This window comes from Arctopsyche grandis, chromosome 5 (genome assembly GCF_051622035.1).
Source record: "Arctopsyche grandis isolate Sample6627 chromosome 5, ASM5162203v2, whole genome shotgun sequence".
Lineage (NCBI taxonomy): Eukaryota > Metazoa > Arthropoda > Insecta > Trichoptera > Hydropsychidae > Arctopsyche > Arctopsyche grandis.
Window position 1 is genome coordinate 30,280,119 of NC_135359.1, and position 25,812 is coordinate 30,305,930.

The following is a 25,812-nucleotide window of genomic DNA, read 5'->3' on the forward strand; positions in this document are numbered from 1 at the left end:
TGCTGCAAATTTAGAAATCTGACCATAAATGTCTCTGTGGATGTTAATTGATATGTATCTATTGAATTGTTTAAAATGTTGCAAATTTACAAATTTGACCATTGATGTCTCTGTGGATATTAATTGATATGCATTTATGTACTTCGAATAATACTAATAATATTTGTATCAAATATACAATGTTCCTGGCCAGGAAGGCGCATTGGAGTTACCTTATAGGCCTTCCTGGTTAAAAATGTAGTAAAATAAGAAAACAAAAATAGAATACATATGTATTCCGAATTTCAATAGTATCATCGTAACAAACAAACATGAAAATCAGCCATCACACATGTTCAGGACCAAAACCAATTTCAAAACCAATAAAAAGTACATTGTCTGAAGCAAATTCTCAACACGTCTATGACCGGATCCTGAATGTTTCAACAAGTCCACTTCAGTTCAACCCTAGACATACGCTCCGAGATGAATATATGTTCCTATGTAATCAAGGATCGTCGGTCCGTGGTAACAACGGTGCACAGTCCTATAAAAATGTCCGGTCGGTCGTAAATGCGCATCATAAATGCACTCGGCATATTCATTAGCCAGTCATGATATGTGTGCATCTCAATAATAAAATTGCATCGCATGTGTGTGTGTGTGTGTAGTGTTTAATAAGATTTGTAAAATTGGCCACTGAGTCGTTTCCGCGCTGTTAATCCGGATACGTATATGTATGTAGATTCGATGTGCGTTAGAAACCGCTACTCGTTAGAACGGAAACTTTCGATAGCGATAAAACTGTATATTAAAGATAAAAGACGCGCGTGTGCCAACCCTGATCTCGTCGGCCGATCGTACTGTTATGCCGGTTCGTTAAGTCGAGGGTTAAAATCGATCGATGAAAGGAAAAGCGTTTCGTTTCGAAGCAAGTGGTTTTGATTTACAAAGCTGTAATTATACTACAAAACATTCTGTCGAAAATTATCTATGTAAACATATACGTATACAGTTTTCAGACCGTCTTGTAATATTATTTTCTATTTTCCGGCTGTGGAAGTAAATTTTTCTTAAGAAAAATTTTTGGAGGCATAAATACAATCATTACGGTACATCTATCATGATCATCATCATTTACAGCCATTCATCATCCACTGCTGGATGAAGGCCTCTCCAACACGATTCCACTCGTCTCTGTTTAGCGCAACTCTTATCTACATATCTCTCCCTACTCATTTTCCTAATCTCATCTACCAATCTTCCCTGCGGTCTTATTTAAACGCTTTTGAATTCTCTCCGGTACCATTCTAGCACTTCTTTTGTCCACTTTTGATCATTTTTCCTAGCCACGTAGCCTGCCCATTGTCAATTTCAATCTCTTCACTCTATCCACTATCATTGTTATATTTCTCACCCACGTATTCCGTTTCCTGTCTCCCCTTGTTATGCCAAGCATGGGTGGACAAACGAAGTGCTATAATGGTACCCGAGAGAATGCAAAAGGGTAAAAAGAAGAACGCAGAGAAGATAGGTTGACGAAATTAGGAAAATGTGTGGGGTGAAATGGATGAGAGTTGCGCAAAACAGAGAAGAGTGTTGGAGAGGCCTTCATCCAGCAGTGGATTGTGAGTGACTGTTGATGATGCTGATGATGATGATATACGTAATACTACAAATCAACAATTTTCAGTTTAGAACTATCAAATTTGGTACAATGACAAAAAAAGGTTCTATATTTAACTTGTTTTTCAAATTTCATCCGCCCGAGCAATGTCAGGCAACTCGGCGATTGAAAAGATTATAAAAATTTGATGCAATCTAATCTTGAATATAATTTAAATATTTAAATGAGAATAATTAAAATGTTCGTAAATACCATACAGAAAAAAAATCTTTCTAAAATAATTTCACGCTCTCATGACTGATTTAGAATAAAAATTTGACTTATATAGAATAGATTACAATTATATTCGATTTTAATTAAATAATATAACCCATGAATTTAATCTTTGTTTATTCATATATGCCAAAATCCAAACTCGCTTTCTTTCATTTTATCATCTTAAAGCGGTTTTATATTTTTTTGTTTATGCTAAAAGTTATTTTCATTCATTCATATTCACATATATTTATATATTTAAAGCCCAATTTTTTTTTAATGATGTATGAAATATTACAGAAATAATATAAATTAAATTAAAAGTTAACGAACCACACATTGTAATACTTTCTGGTTTTATTATTAGTGTTTGGAATTTTAAATCGAACAAAACTATCATTGTAATAAATGATTCAATATTTAAATAACTCGTACTGAAAAATGTCATTAATATATTTTACATATAAACGTGTATATTAAAAAAATCACAAGGAAAAAATGTCAATAAATGGTAGCAGCACACTTCTGAGAAATGATATGCAAATAGATCGATCTACTTTTTTTTCAAATGCACCTATAAAATAAGAAGACTTCTGTGATGTCATTAACCCTCCCTCACCGAAGTCGGGTATGCAAGTGCCCCAATTTTTACGTTTTTCGTAATAACTATATGGTTTTCAAAACTATACACCGTATATTTCTTGTATTCCTAGAATTAACTACAAGAAATTTATTTTAATAGATTTTGTACGATTTAGAAAAGGGGTACATCGTAAAAAAAATACATTTATACATTTCTACGTTCCAAAGTATGATTTAAAGGCGGAAGCGATAAGTCATGTTTTTGACTGTTCGCTTGCATTTTCTTGTTGATCGATGAATCAATGCGAGAGAAAGAAACAGCTATATTTTCGTAAGATATTGTTTTCGTCGCTTTTGGCGCTTGGCTATTGAGTCATGCAGTCGCCTGCTGGCCTTACCTATGTGCGTTTGCTTTTTGATGCTTGTCGTTATTTTTTAATACAAAATTAGTCAAAAACATGCTATAGGACTAAAACTTTTTTTATGTTGATGTATAAAATGATTAATAAGATATATATTGAACCCATTTGTATTGAGAAAAGCTGTATTTTGATTAAAAAATACTGGAGTCTTACTCGACCCCGGTTAGGGACATTCGTTCGATTTCGACGCTCCGTCCTTCAAAGGTTAAAATACAAGTAAAAATAATATGAACCGTCATTTGATATACACTACCTTGGGTTGCGTTTATTTTCGGACACGTAGAAAAATGATCACGACGAAACCTTAATCCGATCGTTTAATTCAGCTGGAACGGGAATTTTTCGTTCTCCCTCTCTCGATATCGCATCGTCCGGTGAATTTTATCGATTCCCCGTGTCTTGCCAAAGGTTGACAACCCCTGAGGCTGGTCGGTGGTGGTGCTTCTTCACATCGACATGTCGGAGAAACATCTCGCCGAGCGGCTGATGAATGCCGTCGACCCCATTTTCATTTCGCCGCTCAAACACCACTACTCTCGCACAACTAATGGCCTGAAAAATGCACACAACGTGCTGTACGCAACTCATTTTATTTTTTTAAATTTGTTCCACCGTACGAAATTTTAATTTTTTTCAATAAAAACTCGCACATACGTGTGCTTATGCGGTCGCGACGATATTATCGTCTCCGTCATCATCATCAGCGTTATGACATGCATCCGAGTCTACGACCTTTCATAATCGACTTCAGCATTAAAACAAAACGAAGGAAAAAGTATACACACATCGATATGAACAGTCTTATCGAGATAATCGTCTTCGCTATGCATACATATATAGAATAATTAAGTGATTCGAAGTTCGCTTTTATAGATTTGCACTTTCGCGTATCCAAAATGTAATTTTTGTGTGTAATTCCAATGCGGAAATCGATTCGTGCCGGATATTTTGATTATCTGTATTATTTTAAAGCTGCACCTATTGATACATTTTTTATAACATTTCTCTATTGACGTCAACCATCAGATGACCAAATAGGTTTTTGAGCTCATTTTCCTATTTCGCTGTACATATTAACATTATAATAATATAATACTATATAGTAACAAAATTAATTTAAAATTGTAAAATAGAAAATTATCAGTAGATCAGTAGCTATTAAATTAGATATAAAATGTATTATGATCATAATTTAGTAATAATAAAAGGCATTTAAAAATCAAAATCAAATGCTTGAGCGCAAATTTTAAACCCCAAATGAATCTATTTTTATGTATCACATCATATTTGAATGATTGATTCACATTTATTTATATAATGATAATGAGAACTATATTAGAAAAAAAACTTTATATAAGAAAAGAGAACTACATAAGAAAAAAAAATTTGATTGTATTAATATTTTATGTGATTTTCTAGGGTATGGAAGATGATCTTCAATTTACAAGAAATAAATTCATTCGTTTAAATCATATTTATCAAAATTGGCGAGAGAATGCAAAAAGAAGACCGCAGGGAAGATGGGTAGACGAAATTAGGAAAATGTGTGGGGTGAGATGGATGAGTGGAAGCGTGTTGGAGAGGCCTTCATCCAGCAGTGGATGGTTAATGGCTGTAGATGATTATGATGATTTAAGGCATTACATTTTTGTATTTATATATTTAATAGCTACATACATACATACGTACTGTAAAATTTGGAAAAAATTAAAATGAAAAAATACGGTTTAAATATAAAAGAATATTTACAAAATACATTTGTGATCTTTCTTATAGATTGTTTGCAATAATATACTTTAAATCACAATTTTAAAAATTGAGTAATCAATATTCGAAAGGCATTCCTATATTCTGTATGTATAAAAGAAAACGTATACTATTTTTTTCAAAATAAAAAACAGACATTATGTTAACAATCTATGACAGAAAAGCAAATATAAAAAAAAGAGAACATTGAGGAAATAAATAACTTTTAAGACAGTGAAAGTGATAAATAAAAATTATAAAATTTAAAAAAAAAAGCTATAACCAGTCTCATAAAATCCTATTTGTATACACATACGTATAAAGATGAAACTCTTGAATATTATTATTACGAATTATACAATCCTGTCTGTGCGGACCTGTTCGATATAAATTAAACCGTATATATATAGTTAATAGAATGTAACCAACTTTAACGATGTTCCGTTACAGCAAGTGTTCGTTTTATTTATTTAGTGACAAACCTTTGTTTCTGAACGATGACGATTAGATACTCTTTCTCTTTTCGTTTCGATTTAACGCAAATAATAAATAGTAATTGATCGTCGTCGTATTGAGTTTGTCGCTGTTTATTCAATAACGTTTAATTTTTCCGCTCACTTTTTATCGCCGATTTTTATCCATCGAGGGAAAATGATTTGTGCGGGTCCATTAATCATTTATTATTATTTTATGCATTTTTTTTTCGTTTCGGCAAACATTATACAAATTGAGCCGAGCACGCGCCGGATAATCGAGCCTCGGGCTGTCGTTATTCACGGAGGCGACAATCGAACGAGAAAAGCGGATAAACTGGTCCGGATAAACGGAGACAAAACAAACGAGTCGATAATTAAACCGGCAGTGATCCCGACGCGGTGGTTATTTATTGGCCAAGGTTCTATTATATTACAATACCCCAAATAGCATGCTTGTAGACAACAAAAAAAACAGTATTCTTAACATTTTGTGTAGATAAACACAAACAAACAATTTTTCCATCATAAAACATAATATTTATTTGCATATACATAATATATAAATCACATATTCGTAATAAATCTTTTATATACGTATGTACTAATATCCAAATATATTATTAAATTACGAGCAAGCTCCGTAGTCCATTATACACGTTCCGATCAGAATATTATTACTAAGTAAGACGATACGTTATATCGATGTTCTTATTCAGAGTTGATTACTGATTACCGCAGTTGATTACACTTCTAAGAAGTGACAAAAATGGTTTCGGAAATCCTAGGGCATCTTAGATGGTATTGATTTACGTGGAACCTACATATGAACTCTTTGATTGATATATTAGAAGCAATGCAAATTGAGGACCCAGAATGAATTTACTTTTTTAACTAGCTTTATCATGATTAAAAAAGTTAATTGAAATGAAGTATGTATGTAAGCATAAAAATTGGCAGTCTGAAGTTTTAGAAGGACTTTTGATTGCTGAACTTTTCTTTGGTTTATATTTTTAAAGCAATACAAGTCTTAAAGGGTTGAAAAAATGGGATATGAAGTAATTATATATGTATGTAGAAGAATGTCTAATGGGGCGTTCTAGTTTAGTATAACTCGCTTAGGAAACCATTGATTGATATTCCAAAAACAATACAAGTCAAGAATCCAAGCCTGATAAAGTGGTGTCCAGTCAAAATCGCTCGGTACATAAGTGCCCCAACATAACTGCCCCGACATAACCGCGCGACGACAAAACTGGGCACCGATAAAACCGCCCCAGCAAAAAGCGCTTGGCGACAAAACCTTTGATTTCGATTTGATTAATATAACTGGAGCACAATCCATTAGTGATTTCCAGCTTTTAGTGTAAACTTAAGCAAAACATCGGGATGCATGATCTTATATCCTACAAGCTGTGTAACAGAAAGATAATTTCCACCGCACGCCACTGGTGAAAATATACATATATACATACATACATTTACCAAAACCATATTTGTTTTTATTTCTCAGACTTTTAGATTAAAATAGTATTGTAGAAATATAACACATACATAAATACACTCAATCCTATAATATGAATAATCTTATACATTTTAAACTATGCTATACAAAAATATTTATTTTTATTGAGATCACAGTTTTAATTTGACGAAACAAAATCACGTCAAATTTATGGAATCAATTTATGTATATGTATGTTCATTGAGGGCGACTATTTACTCGAAGAAAGATTTGAATTTGAACATTCCCACGAAACTCAAAGTTGAAATTGGTATTTTAATTTTTTTATTAATTCTTGCGCTGCTTTGTCGCCGATCGATTTTTGCTGGGGCGGTTTTGTCGGTGCACGGTTTCGTCACCGCGCGCTTACATCAGGGTGGTTATGTCGAGGCGCTTTTGTTTGTCGCGCAATAGTCGGGGGTACCGATAAAATATAGTGAAATGGAAAAGTGAATTATTCGATTGAATTTGAAAAATGTATGTCTGAAATGTCTACGTTCTAAGAGGACTTTTGATTTTGATTTTTAAATGCTTTTTATTATTACTAAATTATGTTCACAATACATCTTATATATATTTTAATAGCTACTGATCTACTGATCATTTTCTATTTTACAATTTTAATTTAATTTTGTTAGTAATCATAGTATTATATTATTCTAATGTTAATGTACAGCATAATAGGAAAAATAGCTCAAAAATTTGTATAAAGGGGGTTGTAAGAGGACTTGAGATTGATTAAACTTACTGAAAGAAACACTTTTTTGGTAATTTTAAAGCCAAACACACAAACACTTCGAACCTGATAAACACGGAATTAAATTCAGCCTAAAAGGACACGGGATTGATGTAACTTACTGCGGAATCCATTGGTTGATATTCCAGAAGTACATAATATAATGGAATGGAAAAGTGAATTGAAATGAAATGCTTCTCCATATATGGAACATATACCAATATATTATAATAAATATGTACATTCGAAAAGATAGTGGATCGCGCAGTTTCTAATACGGATTCGAACGACCACGACGATGATGATGATGATGACGATAATGATCATCAGAGCCGGCTACGTATCGCACTGACGTGATTGATTGATTGATGCCACACTCGCATCTCAATACAGCCAACTACATACATACATAGTACCCATTGCAAGTCCATTTTTTCTCGACCGGACCAAATTAAAACGTAAGATACGCCGAGCGCAAAAATCGCGTATGATACGAAACGTTAATTACGACTTCGTGTGACCCTTTCGGCGCTGAGATTCAGCGAGTGCACCGATGCAACCATATTTACCTCTTAATTTATGTGTTTTAAGTGCAGTCGAAGCTTATGCACACACGGTGCATCTCATCTCAGATGCTATCTCGAGTGTCTCGGATTTAACGGAAATAAAACCCCTAGAGCGCGAACGCGACGATGATGTGTGTATCCTCAGGCCATGTAATACCCATGAATGTGTGTATATAATGCATGGTGCACTTGTTTGAACCCTGTATCTGTGGTTTATCGCTTAGTCCAGTTGGTATGGAACTCACTTGGATGTTCGTTTGTATCTCCTTGTACGCAATGTATCCAAATTCTTTTATTTATTAATAATATTTCGATACTAAAGATCTTTACCAAGTTTTGCCATAGGTTTTGAGAAAAATCATTCAAATAAAATTCACGGTGCACTTGTTTGAACCCTGTATCTGTGGTTTATCGCTTAGTCCAGTTGGTATGGAACTCACTTGGATGTTCTTTTGCATCTCCTTGTACGCAATGTATCCAAATTATTTTATTTATTAATAATATTTCCATACTAAAGATCTTTACTATGTTTTTTCCATGGGTTTTGAGAAAAATCATTCAATTAAAATAAAATATTTTTTATTAAATCAAAATTTTTGTATTAAATATAATTTTATCTTATGCAGTTTATAAAATTGGTTGAAAATGTAATTACAATTACTCCGTAATAGATACAAACATTGGTTTAATGAATGACAATTTCAAAAAATATAGCCTATGTTAGAACTATCTATAATTCGTGCTCTAGTTTCAAACATTAATAACTTTTTAGTTTAATGATTTTTTTTATATTTTATTTATAAATTTTATAAAAAGTATGTTTCTGCTTTATTATTAAGAATTCACCATCATATAAACTAGCAAAAATGGTCTAAATTTGTGTCACAAATCAGAAATGAATTATTAAATACGGATATGAAAATGATCTGTTAAATCTTACTAGAAATATAGATACGCATGTATATAAATTTCACGTGAATATTTTAAATTATTATAATATAAAGAATATCAGTTTTATCATTTCGTTAATGCACTAATTTATCATTCACAGATTAAACTTAAATTAATTCAAATACATAATCACAAAATTAGATGAACAAATTTTACTACGTACATTTCATGCATATGTAGATTAATATTTGTTTAGATCTTTTTATGTGTATTTTATAATAAAAAGGCAATACTCTTATTACCGAATTAACTAAAAATATAATCTAAAGATAATTTTTAAGGAAATTCCTAATGAAAGACGATGCCTTCTATTACGCGTATTCTATATACTTAAAATACAGAATGTAATAAAATTCGAACGATCACATCGAAAAATGAGGATCATTACCTCAGTTCACATACATCATTATCATTAGCTTTGGCTTTTAAGTAATAAACGTGTGCAACACGGTGAGTTAGGTTAAAAAATCAACCACACTTTAAACAGAAAAAAAAACTAATAATCAGTAGCCACGATTCATTTCGAGCCACAATCAAACGGGATGATTCAATGAATTTCACGAAAACACACACATAAAATTGAACCAAGACAGAATCGACATGTAATAGCGAACATCGCGAATATTCAAACACGTCATATTTTACCGTGAACTTTTCATCTAATAGTTGGTATACTTATCGTGCATATTTGTGGCACTTTTTCGTGGCATGCGCCGATTCACTCGACCGCATGATTTATCAGATCGATTGTAAAAGTGGAAAGTATCATAAGCAGACGTGGAAGAAGAACTTTGCAATGTTGGAACAAAAAATATATATGTGTATCTAACTAAGGTCATTTTGAATCATTTCTCTGCGTCAGTCCCATTCATGAGTGCATAGTGTGAATGCACGAGCGTGAGAAGTTGCATGCTGCTGATTTTTTGCTTATTTATACAATTAAACAATAATCTAACAGATATGTGTGTTTGTTTGTAGGTAATGGTACAAGTGTTTCATTAACTACACAATGCTGAGATAACTGTTAAATTATATTTCGAATGTTCAGATACACTTGAATATACAAACCTTATGCAACATATAAATATATCAACATACATCTGATATACCAACTTTTTGATATATGTACATACATATGTAGCTATCAATTGAATTCAAAAGTATTAAATATCACAACGTATGTATGTTTGGCAAAATAAATCTGAAAGAGTAATTATTTAGTGACAACTTAAAGCCAACTTAAAAATATTATTTTCTCTTATTGTTTTAATCAAAATAACCAGATAAAAATAATTCGATGGATGAAAACACATAAAATACTCAATTAGACACCTTTATTTTTGGCGTTTTGCGATAAATACTAAAATTCACAATAGAAGCTAATTTGGATGATTTAATGCTACTTTTTTTTTTGTTGTAGCTTTAAATATTATGCGTTTCATAAATTGTATTACAAAGTATTAAAATTGATCTTTATTTTTAAATGTATGTCTAAAAGAAACAGAATCTAAAACTGAACAATCAACGTATTTGCTACAAAATACTCCATAAACCTGTTGTTAAATAAATATCTTAATAAATGCCTCGCAAAAGGCAATTTTTCATTTATGTAAATGAAAAATTGTAATACAAGTTGGTATAATATATTCAAAAACATTGCAAAATGTTCTTCTTTTACATATGTTCAATCTTCCTATGTATATTTTCGACCGTCTCAAATACCCTTAGAAAACCTTGCACATTAAAATCTAGTTATGATTCTGCAAACATTGTAATTATATGTACTAGCGTTAAAACAATTCTTTAACTACATACATACATATAAGAATTGAATGACTACCACATTACAAAATAAGTTAAATTTGACAAAACACTATTGACATTTCATACGAGTTCGTTGATATTTAAACGAGCGCAAGTTACATATATTTTGCAATTTCATGCAACATGTACCAAAAATTAATATTCAATGGAATTTAATCGCATCGTATAGCATTTGCTGTACAACGAACTTTGAAAACACACAGCAGATGGCATTTAAACGCGTTTCGATACGGAAATTCGCACGAAAAAATTGCACAACGCTTTCAGAGATGAGCCGAAGCTGTCGTTGATAGAGTTTTTCGCACATCAAAATAATCTCATTGTCCGATTGCAATTTATTTAAGGCCAATAACAAATACGCACACAAGCGAGCGTCCGTAATACGGTTTATCGAGAATGGATGACTGGCACAAGTGGACGGGTAACAAGTGAAACTGAGGTCGTTAAATCGCAGACCAAAAGAAATTCGCCAATGCACGTCGTCGGAGAAATTAAAAACGAAATACATATAACCGAACGCAAAACAAAAAAAAAATCGTAATAACAAAAAGAAGCCTAATAATAATCAGTATTAATTTCTCTCGTACGCTAAGTAGGTCTGCGGCGCGTCTCGCGTCTCGAAGACAACCTAATTATTTTTATTATATAATTTATTAAAAATTATATACAACGTACATGTATTTATATATATTCGCACACGTTCGCCCAATCGAGGTCGCCGTACGTTGAATGTTAGTTTTCGCCAATTCAATAGATAATCCTTATACGCGTAATTTAACGGTGACTCTCGGCGAAATTGTTCGGTGTTTTATGACGTTGCACAATTTGACCGAATCCTGTTCGTATTACGTCAAATTTGTTTGTTTTTTTCTGACGTGCATATATTAAATACCCGTGTAAGATAATTTTCAGTTAAGTGAACACTCTGATTAATCAACGCGATGATTAATCTTATTTATAAAGCCGAAAGACACGCCGAAGAACAGATAACGAATCGCTTCCGACAACGGTTCTTGACTACTTAAGTTTCACGGGATCGTAAAAAGTTATAAATGGCTATGAGGATTCCATTTATGTATACATTATTTTCAACATATGCACAATTTAATAAGTGTGATTTTTGAATTGCAATGTGTAATTTTTATCATGTTAGATCATCATAATAACACTTTCAGCATGCTTAATTGTTAGTTCTGATTGAATTTTATTTTAAATTGTGATCAAATGTATAATACAATAGTCGAACAGATCTGGCATGAGACGTTAAATATACATGCTATCGAGCCGCGAAGGTCAATTGCATTTCGTTTCAGTTTCGCATTGCATTTTGGTCAAGAAATACAACATTGTTCGTGCGTATAGCGGTCGGTAGAATTTGACTTTAATTTTTTGTTATTAATAAAACTTTAATATAAATAAAGTAAAAAGTAAGTGGTTAATATTACTAAGCTATTTTCGGAAAACGTAAATATTTTATATTAATGGAAATTTATGTTAAGACGACGAAAGTAATTGTCAACGACATGTTATGAACAGCAAAATTTACAGTAATATTATTAAAGACCTTGCATTGAATTTTATTGTAATAATATTATGTAATTAAATAAGAAATAATTTTAAAAAATAAAGAAATTATTTTACGTCCTTACATTGATAATTTGATTTAAATTATTATTTTTTTAATTTTTCCATTCATTTAGATACTAAATTTCCTATCGTATTTATTCAAGAACACATCAAATAATTTCATCTATCAAAAAAAAGGAATTAACACAATGTTTCAAATGAGCAGATTTCAACATGTATTTAGAGCAGAAAAATTAGATTTTGATTTGAAAATCTAATCGATTTTACGTACTCGTTTATAACATACTAGTGATTTTACCCGTCTTAGCTCTGTATTTGTAATATAAACCGCTTACACATAGCCAATCTAATAGTAAACATTTTATTAAATTTATTCGAATATTCATCTGTTTTTTTTTATTAAATTGAACGTCACAGATTTTACGAACCAAACATACATATATACATACAAAGTCTCTTTCGAAATTATATATTAGACTGGTGTTTTTACCCGGCTTCGCTCGGTATTTGTAATATAAACCGCTTAAACATGGCCAATCTAATAGTAAACATTTTATTAAATTAATTTGAATATTTATCTGTTTTTTTTTTATTAAATTGAACGTCACGGATTTTACAAACCAAACATATATACATACAAAGTCCCTTCGAAATTATACATATATTAGATATTAGACTAGTGATTTTACCCGGCTTCGCTCGGTATTTGTAATATAAACCACGTAAACATGGCCAATCTAATAGTAAACATTTTATTAAATTAATTTGAATATTCATCTATTTTTTTATTAAATTGAACGTCACGGATTTTACGAACCAAAACAAACATACATACATACAATAAAATATTTAGGAGTAACGTTTGATAAAATAATGAGATGGGCACCTCACATTGAGGCAGCGAAATGCAAGGCGATGCGGGGTATATCCTCAATATATCCAATATCGCGCGCTCATATTACCATTATTAACCTATGCTTCACCTGTATGGAATAACGCCTCGAATACTAACCTTTCCAGGCTCCAAGTAATACAAAATAAATCTCTAAAAATAATTTATAATACACCCATATATACTAACCTGAAAAAACTGCATGCCATATATAATATTCCGTTTGCTACAGACATTACTAACAAACTAACCAGTAGATGCTATGACAGAATCACTAATAACCATACTAACACACTTGTGAAGAGTCTCGGTGATTACAACAAAATGTCTATACCCTTCAGGTATAAACACAGATTACCTAAACACAATCTGCTTTAGGTCATCGACTTTAGAGAGTCTTTAATTAATATTATGTATTAGATGTATTATGAACATTTATAAGGATTGTAAATAGGTTTTTGAGCTCTTTTTCCTAATATGCTGTAGATTAACATTAGAATAATATAATACTGTGATTACTAACCAAATTAAATTAAATTGTGAAATATAAAATGATCAGTAGATCAGTAGCTATTAAAATAGATATAAGATGTATTGTGAACATAATTTCGTAATAATAAAAAGCATTTAAAAATAAAAATAATATAAAAATACATACAATGTCTCTTTCGAAATTATATATTACTAGTGTTATGCCCGGCTTCGCTCGGTATTTATAATATAAACCGCTTAAAACATGGCCAATCTAATAGTAAACATTTTATTAAATCTATTTGAATATTCATCTGTTATTTTTATTAAATTGAACGTCACGCATTTTACGAACCAAACAAACATATATACAAAGTCTCTTTCGAAATTATATATTAGATTAGATATGAAAGATTTAAAAAAAATGAACATTATATCTATGTACATGGGTCAATTTTTAAAGTTTGAACCAATTAAAAGTACTTTATGAATTTGAGTGGGTTTATTTATGTTGCACAAACATATCAATGCAAGTTTCTTTACCAGACACTGTTTTATAATCAGAGGGGTGACTATACACACAATGTTGTATAATCAGAGGGGTGATTGAATATCAAAAGGATCCTTTTACCTTTTATTCGGAGGCGCATTTGAATGCCGGCAACTCCATGGCCCTCGCGGCCTGAAGATCCTCTGGCGTTCCCGGCCAGCGGAAAAACCAGATTGGAAAACCAAAACAAATTGATAATTTGTTTGTGTTTAATTCCTCTGCGTACCGTGGCAACACTCGACTATCACTTGCGCTATTCAACGTGTCATCACTCAACTTTACTACGAAAATTACTGAATATAATATCGTTTACGTCGAGCACGTGCTACCGTTGGCGCGGTGTAGAGTTGCGCGCGAGCGGACCGCTCCTGAGGACGTTCGCGGTCCAACTGAGGAGTGCCTAAAGCAACTGCTGGCTGTCAACCTGTTGCCGTTGCCACCGCTGTTGCTGCACCAGAAGTAGCAGTAGGTAGCACCAAGCACCAGACCAGATTTCACCATCTTCCGACGGTGCATTTCCCGAAAAAATCGCTTCGAATCGGTCGAAAGTGAAAGGCAGGCGAAACCTCTAATAAGGGTAGCTTATTGAATCAACTGTTGCAGCTTACTAAGATCAAAACCCAAATTCACATTACAAAAATCTTTACTTTTCTATTTTCGAATTAAAAGATGAAGATGAATGGGATCAAGTTTTTATCTTAAAACAGTTGTTCCCAACCTTTTTTGACTCGCGTATAACAAGGTAGAACATTACACTATATTTTTTTTTGTTGATTATTAAATTCTTTTTATTATTACTAAATTATGTTCACAATACATCTTATTTTAATAGCTACTTATCTACTGATCATTTTCTATTTTATAATTTTAAATTAATTTTGTTAGTAATCATATTATTATATTATTATAATGTTAATATGTACAGCGTAATAGGAAAAAGAGCTCAAAAACCTATTTACAATTCGTATAAATGTTCATAATACATCTGATACCGATGCGGTGCAAACGATCGAAAAGCGCCAGACAGACTGAACCACAGATTCGTTAACGACACGTGTACCTTATGCGTGCGTACTGCTCGCACTTACACTAAGCGAAATCTACCCGAAGTCCCGACATACCTACCCTGTATACGTTCTGTGCTTCTGATACTTTAGTTCCGAATTTTTCCTTATTAAATTATTAAAAACTCGCCAGAAAGATCCAACTCAATTTTTATAATTACCATTTTAATAATTGCATCTGTGAACATCGAAAGATTACTCGTCATCTGATGTGCAATTTTTCATTCGTGAAGTCGAGAATTGCGTTTAAAGCAGCCATCCAGTAAATCTGTGGTTCAATCTGTCTGGCGCTTTTCGATCGTTTGCACCAAACCCATCTAATACATAATATGAATTAAAGACTATCTAAAGTCGATGACCTAAAGCAGATTGTGTTTAGGTAATCTGTGTTTATAACTGAAGGGTATAGACATTTTGTTGTAATCACCGAGACTCTTCACAAGTGTGTTAGTATGGTTAGTAGTGATTCTGTCATAGAATCTACTGGTTAGTTTGTTAGTAATGTCTGTAACAAACGGAATATTATATATGGCATGCAGTTTTTTCAAGTTTGTATATATGGGTGTATTATAAATTATTTTTAGGGATTTATTTTGTATTACTTGGAATTACACTATATAAAATTAATGTATTTCAGGAAATTACTCACTTTTGTTTTTGTATGTAATAAAACGTGTATTCAATTTTCTGAACTTAACTATATAATCAAAAATATAGAAAACTTTTATCAGACCTAAACTAGAATACGCTTTTAGCAATAAGATATTACATGTATCGAAAGGGTTCAATGGAGAATTACAAAGATTCCTTCTGAACTTAATTCACTTTCTTATAACGAAAGATTTAAAAGAATGAATGTCACTACACTGGAGACGAGAAGAATAAGAGGTGACTTAATCGAACTCTTTAAAATACTAAATAATTATTATAAATGTCATATGTCCAATATTATTATGTTTCAACGTAAACACCCGCCTCAGAGGTCACTCGCTTAGACTCTAAAAAGAAAAATCTAATAAATTGATCAGAGATTCCTTCTTTTCAAACATAGTGTGTTTGTGTATTTCGGAAGTAATTTGAACACTTTTAATCCTATCAAACTGAAACTTACATAGTATTAGTTTCTGTAACATTGTATTTTTTTTAAATCAAGTTTGGCAAAAATAGTAGTATTTTTTAGTATTAACAATTTTTTGCATTCAATTTTCTCTTAACCCTTTGAGGGCTGACGTCTTTTCTGTTGAAACTGAAAAGCTGAAAATTTCGCCAACATTTCCAACTAGAATTATTTAGAAATCCAATAGAAAGCAGGTATAAAAATTGTAGCTAATCCAAACAAATCCTAGATCACTACTTTTAAAGTTGTGTTTAGACTCTCTAATATATCTGGCAACAATATATAAAGGAGGTATGTAATAAACAAAAGACGTCTATTGTTGAATGTATTTTTCCAAAACTAGTTCCATCTTCTTCATTGTTGTTAAAATGTAATGCTCATAATCTAAATGCCGAGCCACAATCTAAAATACTCGGCAGTTATTAACTCAGAAATTCCGGTGTTAACCAGCTTTTATAAACATTGACAAATTAATGACACGGATTACACGACCCATGGTCAATACAGTTTTTTTTAATGCTGGAAAGGCTTAGCGGGTAGTATTCTTTTTTACTTTGTACATTCTCAAAATACAATGCCTATCGGCGTTTTTCAGGACCATGGAGTTTTTGGCAAAACACCTGCTCAATGGTTTTGACTAAAACTCTTTTTACATGCAATAGGAATGATAAATTGTATACACTGGTTTTTTTTTTTATTAATATTTTGACCTCAACCGGAAGTACATGTGTATGTATGTAGTATTTTTTCTCGAAATCAAGAATTGAGAATCGACGCTTTTTATGTTTTCCTCCGAAACCTTTTGACGATTAAAACTGAAATTTCAATTTCAGTTTCATATCAATTAACATACTGAATCTCGTTTGGTTTTTCTGCTACTATTTTTTACATTGTTTTAAAGCAATGGTTTGGATGAAGCCTTTCTAGAGTCAAATTCGAGAATTTGGCAAATAGGCTGAGAGACGCGCCATATTACATACATATACATATACATATACATATGTAATTGTTCATTTTATTAATTAAGTATGTACATGTATTTAAAGAATGTATTTTTTTAATGAGTTAATACTTATCTAAGAATAAATCGTAAAATGGCGGAAATGTCAAAGTAACTACTATGTACTTATAAATAAATAGATTTCAAATTGAACGTGCATATTTTAGAACCTCAAAGGAATGTAATTGAAAGACATTAATTTATGACCTTTAATAATAATAAATTGTATATTAAAGTCCATTTAAATATAATACAAAAATTAATTGTAGTACATTAACACAAAAATTGAATTGCAGCAAATTTAGTAAAATTGCATTTAAATACTGTTATAGTAAATAACCGTTGTATTTTATGATAAATGAATATACATATGTATGTAAGTACATGTATGTAAATATGTCATAAAATGCGTCAATTTAATTGTAAGCCAAAGTTCTTATTATCTTCGCATAATAAAATTATAAACTATTTTATATGTATGTATTTGCCTGTTTCAAATCACATAATATAAGTACATACATACAGATTTTATTAAATTAATTTACCTTTTCGTTTTATAAAAAAAAATCTTAAAAATTGTCAGAGAAAACGCGTCTAAATCATTTACGAATATGCTTTATTTTATTTTTACATTTTCATTTCAGCTAATAAGACCTTACAGTTATTCTCAAATCGTGTCTATATCCAAACATATGTATGTACATAGATATATTTTAATAATGTAAGTCGTACTTAAATTTCAATAAAACATTAAATATTATGTATTTCCGGAAATATTAGCTTAAGAGGGCTGGACATCAGCGCCTTGTCCATACAAACGTATTACACTTCTCCCTTCCTCAATTATGGCACTAGAGAAATTATTTTTTAATATGCTATGGATAACCACCATAGGCAAGTTTCTATCTTTTTATTTTTTTGATTAATTATTTTTTATAGTAGCTAGGAGCCACCAAACATCTATAAAATCGCCTCGTTTTTACACCCACGAAAAGAGTCCAGCGTGCTAATTTAACGGTTGATTTTTAAAAAAGTACTAAGACACAAACATAGAAAATATCTTTCTCATAGCGATGATGATTTTTTATTTAAATTGGTCCAGTTTCGGAGGAGAAAACTGGAGAATACGAAACCTCCATTTTGTCGATTTAAAATAGGTATTATCTGGTCGAGGCGTAACTTTTGCACTCACTCAATATATATGTATATATTGATATAAATATATTGTAGCATTCACTCAGAATATATATCGAAGTAAGGAATGGCAAAAAATTAAGGTTTCGGGTATCCAGCCCTCTTAATAGTTACTTAATAGTAATATATACAAATAATGAGGGAAGATTGATTGATAAGTCATTTGGGAAGTCTATTACCAGCATACCGGTAAATAACGACAAAAATAAAATGTACCATTACCGTTAAAAAGATAGTAAATTTGGACTATTTGAGCTGCCAGTGTTTCGAAAAAGACCGATGACCAAGTATACGAAAGCCCTGACTTTTCAACGCGGTCAACGAGCTTTAATGCAGTCGTCGTCGTCGTCGCATCGAATAACTGTGCATAATTGCATTGCTTTTAATGCAGCTTGTTTTTGTGTTCGCTTTTTATTATATGCGAGTGTTGAGTTCTACTTGTCAGTTTTTTAGTGGTGCATTCATAATGGGAAGAAATGGTTCGTGCGATATTTTCGATCAAAGAAACGAGCCGCGTGATAATGCGATGATTGTTCGAGTTCTATTTTAAATCAAATATCATACGTATAATAATACCTATGAATATATGGATCGCTAAAAATGAGAGTCTGACTACTAATGAGATCGTTTTTTAATTTAAAATATATTAAATAAATAAAACAATACATGTTACTTTAGCAATAGCAATTTACATAATTGGTATAAGTACTTCAAATAATTATAATATGTATATATAAAGTATATAAATATTCGATAAAGTTTCTAATCCTACTAAATAATGATAATTATTGCAGTGACATTCAATCTATGTTTTATTAAAAGGATAGGTTTCGTACATACATACATATGTACATGGATAGAAGAAGTAAAATACCGGTCTCCGTGACGAGCCGGAATGTTAAATTACCGAAAACGCAAATATCGGAAGGCAAAGATCGAAAATCGAAAGATCTTAGGTCGATAGATCAAAAAGAAAAGAGTGCATGGTAAACGGTACATACTCAATTAATTTGCGCGAGCAGGATACAACAGGAACAAGAGGAACAGGCTTTTCCTCCCGTATTAATGTGCGCGCGCAGAATACGGGAGGAAATGCCTGTTCCTCTTGTTCCTGTTGTATCCTGCTCGCGCAAATTAAATGAGTATGTACCGTTTACCATGCACCCTTTTTTTTGGTCTTTCGACTTAAGATCTTTCGACTTTCGATCTTTGCCTTCCGATATTTGCGTTTTCGGTAATTTAACATTCCGGCTCGTCACGTAGACCCGTAAAATACATACATACATAGATAGAAGTAAAAACAAAATTTATATTGAATACTTCTTATTTTACGTCTTTTCCAGTCATTTCGTAAGTGAACTTATTTATTCTTCATCAAATTAAAATTATTAGTCGTATATCAAAAACCATAAAAGATTTGGCAAACCTAAGATTTCAGTTTTTGAATCGACTTTAAGCATTAGTGTCCGATTTTTGTAAGGTATCTGCTTGTAAAATGACATATTTGGCCAAAAATCAATATATATCGTTATATATACATACATGAAGCTAGACGCCAGATCATTATTCTTAACTGCATAAATGTATGTATACTCATTTATGCAGTTAAGAATAGCTTATTAATACTAATATTGCTTTAATGATTTGCTTTAAGAATAGATTATCAATGAGTGATTGTCCATAAATGAGTTTATGTATTTACAGAAATGAACTTTTCAATCATCAGATAAATTAAATCAGCTGATAACTAAAAATAATTGTATGTGATGTATGTATGTAAGCTTATTGTAAAAAACTAAATGTATGTAAGCTTATTGTAAATCATATTAACAATTAGATACAACATAACTTCTTATTGAATACTTATCTCGCAGATAAAACCGACTGAGGAGATATACAGTGAAATGTCAGATTTGACATATTTGGCCAAAAATCAATATATATCGTGTATTACATTACATGAAACTAGACGCCAAATTTGAAATTTATATATATACATATGAGAGTTAAAACTATAAATATTTAAATATTAGAGATAACAAGAACCTATAGAGCAAATTTTATAAAATATAGAGTGAATTATAGGCGTTTAAACAATTATAATCTGAAATAGCATATCAAGGCGAAAAGGTTGAAGATAGATTATGGTAGCCTTACGTACCGTCATAAACGTCACCGTATCCGGGATTCTGGATATTTGATACGCATTGTATACGATATTTTATCTCCAACGTAATGGCAGACGATACATGTACGTATATTGATGACCAAAATGAGCAATATGGCAAAGTATGAAAACGATCGGATAAGAGATAAGAGATATAAAAACTGACCACTCACACGAAAACCATGTGAACTTAATAAGAGGTAAGTAATAAAAATGAGGCATGATTTTCAATTCGCCGGTTTCAAATCCTATAGTCATCCGCGTGACGAGTGATCCCCGATGATGCTGTAAACGTTACAAGGCGAAACGTATGCGTTACGCACTTACATATAATATAATAGTATTATATTGTGTACACAAACGTTTACGATTGTGCAACCGCAACTATCTGACGCCCACATTTCGAAATGTGGGTCGTCTGACTGAAAAACATCCTCATGTATGCACACACAAACGTATGGGAAAACTCAACCGCAAGTGTCGACACAGATCGGAAAAATAGGAGGTCGAGGACGAGTTGCGAGTTGCGCAAGAAGGATGTAAAAACTTTCACTCGAATCACAGTCATTTCCACGGTACGTTTTGGCGAAAAAGTGACGTGCGGATTGTAAGAAATGCTATGCGATAATGATGACGATTTTCATTTTGTGAATTGGAATTCAAGCCGGAAAAATTGGAGTTATTTAAGAATGTTAGCATGACGAACGCAATTCTTAAAGGAAGTGCCTAATGTAAAGTTCAATTCAAGTATTCAATATTTAATAGGGTGGTTGATCTAGTGCAATATGTATATCTTGACAACCGTCTCGTTCTCCAACGAAAGGGTATTTTATTTTTATTTTTATTTTTATTTTATTAATTGAAAAATCAACAGACAGGATGTACAGAGATAGGTATAAAAAACACAAAAAATAAATAAATAATATATGTAACACCCGAGTCCAATAATAGATTTTTACAAAAATGAAAAAGATAAATATAAGGAAAACAAATTAAAAAGTAAGTATTTCTGACTGTATTGGTGGTGGCCTCATGTTGAGGGTTTTATACATAGGTTGATTTCAATTTATCTTTAAAACGCCTTCTTAAGAGGGCTGGACACCAGCGCCTTGTCCATACAAACGTATTAGACTTCTCCCTTCCTCAATTATAGCACTAGAGAAATTATTTTTTAATATGCTATAGAAATCTACCATTGGGATGCATCTATCGTTTTATTTTTTTGATTAGTTATTTTTTATAGGAGCTAGGAGCCGCCAACCATCTATAAAATCGCCTCTTTTTTACATCCACGAAAAGAGTCCAGCGTGCTTATTTAACGGTCGATTTTAAAAAAAAGTACGCACATACATAGTTGCACAGAAAATATCTTTTTCATACGGATGATGAATTTTTTTTTTTTAAATTGGTCCAGTTTTGGAGGAGAAAATAGGAGAATACGAAACCTCGATTTTGTCGATTTAAAATACGTATTATCTGGTCGAAGCGAAACTGTCGCATTCACTCAATATATATATATTGATATATATTGTTGCATTCACTCAATATATATATCGAAGAAAGGAACGGCAACAAAATTAAGGTTTCGGGTATACAGCCCTCTTAATAACACTGAGCAACAAAAAAAACTACCAGAGCGGAGACTAACCAATATTTACTAAGTTTGACCCACTGAATTCGAATATGATAATTATTTTTGTTGGTTAGTCATCGTTTACGAGTTATGAGCGTTTACAAAACTGCGCGGTTTTTTACAGTTTTTTGGCTTTTGCGGTCTTTAACTCAAAATCTAGTATTTTGTGCTCAAAGTGAGTATTGGAATCAATAGTCAGATGTTTTTCCTATTGGTTGTGGTTTTTTATTGTTTTAAAATACTTATAATTAATTGTCTTGGTTTACGCACACGGCAACTGAACGACAGTTATCTAATGGTGCGTACGAACCAAACCAACGAACGGCCTCTGGGCCAACTTTTTAAACCAGTAGCGTACAAAATATCGAAATAAAAATTAAATTTAAAAATTGAAATTAAAATATCAAAACGCAATTACCGCTCGAGTTAGTACGTTTAGATAAAAAAAAATATTGAGATAGGAAAAAAAATACTTATAAATGTGGTGAAGTAAAAAACTGGCCAAATAAACGCAACATAACACGGAGAAAAAATCCGTAAAAAAAAATATTTTTGACTTTTAAAATTCGCTAGACAATTAAATATAAGTATTTTAAAACAATAAAAAATGTCAACACACATTGTCACATTGCAACAACACAAAATGTCAACGTCAACACACACACACGTTTATTCATAATTTCGAACGGGTTAACGGGTTGGATCGGCGAGCGTGTAATGTGCGCACTAAACATTTTACTATTTATACGTTCGCGTGCCTATAAATTACCTTAAATTATATTTATATAGAAACATATAACTTAATTTTAATTCGTATATCAATTCCATTCCGAAACCACCCGTTGAAATCAACGGGCGCAACACTTGAAAATCAAGATTATATATCATATATATAATTAAAATATAAACATCCTATTATTTAAATTTTTTTCATAATGAAAGGATTATAATTCAATTACAAAAGTGATTTGAAAATAATGCCATTTTTTTAAAATAAAATATTTCATAATATATAAATTCATTGACAAAAACTAATTGTTCACCTTGAGATATTTGATATGTGTATGTATGTTTAAATTATTTAAATATTGCGTAAAAAAAGCATAATATCAAAAAAGGTTAAGCCCGTTTTATGGAAAAAAATCTACTAATGGTGAAATTTGATTATACTATAGTATAATGATAAAATTAAATTACGTCATCAATAGGAAAATTTCATGAGAGGTGAAACTTACATATGTACATATGTTTGAATAAATAATGATGCCGAAAAATCGATGCCTCTAGTGAAATGAAAGTAAATCTTTCAGAATTTTAATCTTATATATTCAATCAATTTAAACTAATAAGGTCTTTCGAATTACTTATAAGTTATTAATGTCAAGCTTAATATTTTATTAAATAAAACATATTTAGTTGAAGCAATTTCCAAGCAGTATCGAAGTCAAAACGAATTTATTTATTACTACATACCTCCTTTGCATTTCACATGGTTTTCGTGTTAGTGGTAATTTTTATATCTCTTATCTCTTATCCGATCGTTTTCATACTTTGCCATATTGCTCATTTTTGTCATCAATATATGTTAATGTATCGTCTGCCATTACGTTGGAGATAAAATATCGTATACAATGCGTATCAAATATCCACAATATCGCGTACGGTGACGGAAAGCTACTATAATCTATCTTCAACCTTTTCGCCTTGATATGGCCATATCAGATTTTAATTGTTTAAACGCCTATAATTCACTCTATATTTTATAAAATTTGCTCTATAAGTTCTCGTTATCTCTAATATTTAAATATTTATAGTTTTAACTCTCATATGTATATATAAATTTCAAATTTGGCGTCTAGCTTCATGTAATGTAATACACGATATATATTGATTTTTGGCCAAATATGTCAGATCTGACATTTCACTGTATATCTCTTCAGTGAGTTTTATTTACTTAAAACACAAACAGAAATAAACAGCATTAAAACGTGCCTATTTGATATTCTATCAAAAGTTTCTTAATTTAAAGCAAGAAAAGGAACAACGAAAATTATCAATATGAGGGGCAATATTGTTAAAAAAAAGAACAAGATATACATATGTATGTATATTAAATGAATTACATGAATAATTGATAAAATAGAGATTACCGATGAGAAATAATGAATAATAAAATTATATAATTATATATTATTATAAATAATTATTATATATTATTACATATAATTATATATAATTATATATTGTATTAAATATATATTATATAATTATAACCAGCAACGTGGTCTAGTGGTGAGTGTTGTATTCTTTCGTGCAGGGTGTCACAGGTTCAATTCCCACTAGAGTCTCGCTATTGGCCAGACCTTGCTTTGTCGAGGTAGATCGTTTCTTATCAGAATTTGCAAATTTTTCTGATTTTCATTGAAACGGTTCCTATAAAATTGGCTTTCCCTCTCCAATTTTTTATTGAAAACCTTGAGCTATTGTTATAACTCAGGTTTCGCCAGATTTATCTCCATAGATGTATCTGTATATAAAAATTCGTATTGCTTTTGATCGTATTGAATACGATGTTTGTAATGTCTGACCATAGATGTGAGGTATTATTTCGATTTATGTATTTAATATATACAATTTCTTGAGTCATAATCTGTTTAGCACAGGAGCAATATTTTAGGCAACTGTGCATGATTAATTGAAAAATAAAAAAAAATGAATAATGTTACTTAAATCAATACAAAAACCTTTTATGCCGCTATAAATCAGCAATACTTTCGTATTTGTACTTGAATCGTTTCTTGATAATTTTAAATGATTTTTTCTCCAAATTAAATCCGACAAATTATATCCACAAATTGATCACACTTACAGACCGAACATAATAAAACATTATTATGCTCATTAAAATTAAAATAAAAAAAAAATAGCCAACGAGAAAATACGCCCGTTTCGAATCTTTACAAAAGCGAAACATCAACTACGGCGTAATTCAATTTAATACACCTTACCGTTATTCAATTTCGGATTCGCAGCTTTTTCTCATACTATGTATGTATATTAAATTCGCAAGCTTTCTCCGACCAAAACGCTAATCTCACACCATGGCATCGATCCGGCCATATGTCGAGGATTAAAACGGCCAATCCAGGGGATAGAATTCGGCGTCCCACACCGACGCCATACATCTCCTTATCGAGAAAAGTCGACGTCGAAACGAAAGCGTCGTCGATGACCCAGTATCAGGGCCGAGTTGACGGACATGTGGCTGGTGTACTGGTCCAGCATCTTTCTAGCAACAAAAATCGTCGTTGTTATCGTTTGAACGATGAAAGTGGAGTTGAGGTGATGCCTCGGGATGGTAGACGATGGTGGCCGATGGCTATGTGCCGGCTTTCTACCAAAACGTCCGGTCTTCAGTGACACTCGCATAAAACTCTATATCGATCGTAAAAGTCAAACAACATCGTGTCTA

At 31.5% G+C, this 25,812-nt stretch overlaps 1 protein-coding gene across 1 annotated transcript in view; it reads right to left on the bottom strand.

Annotated features, from left to right (window-relative positions):
* Sb (serine proteinase stubble) overlaps positions 1-14,556 on the bottom strand; it is a 164,460-nt gene extending 149,904 nt beyond the window's left edge. Inside the window, exon 1 of the mRNA XM_077430794.1 lies at positions 14,247-14,556. Coding sequence (XP_077286920.1) covers positions 14,247-14,265 — 19 coding nt within the window. The 5' untranslated portion in view covers positions 14,266-14,556. The remainder of the gene's footprint in view (positions 1-14,246) is intronic.
* Between the last annotated feature and the right edge of the window lie 11,256 nt (positions 14,557-25,812).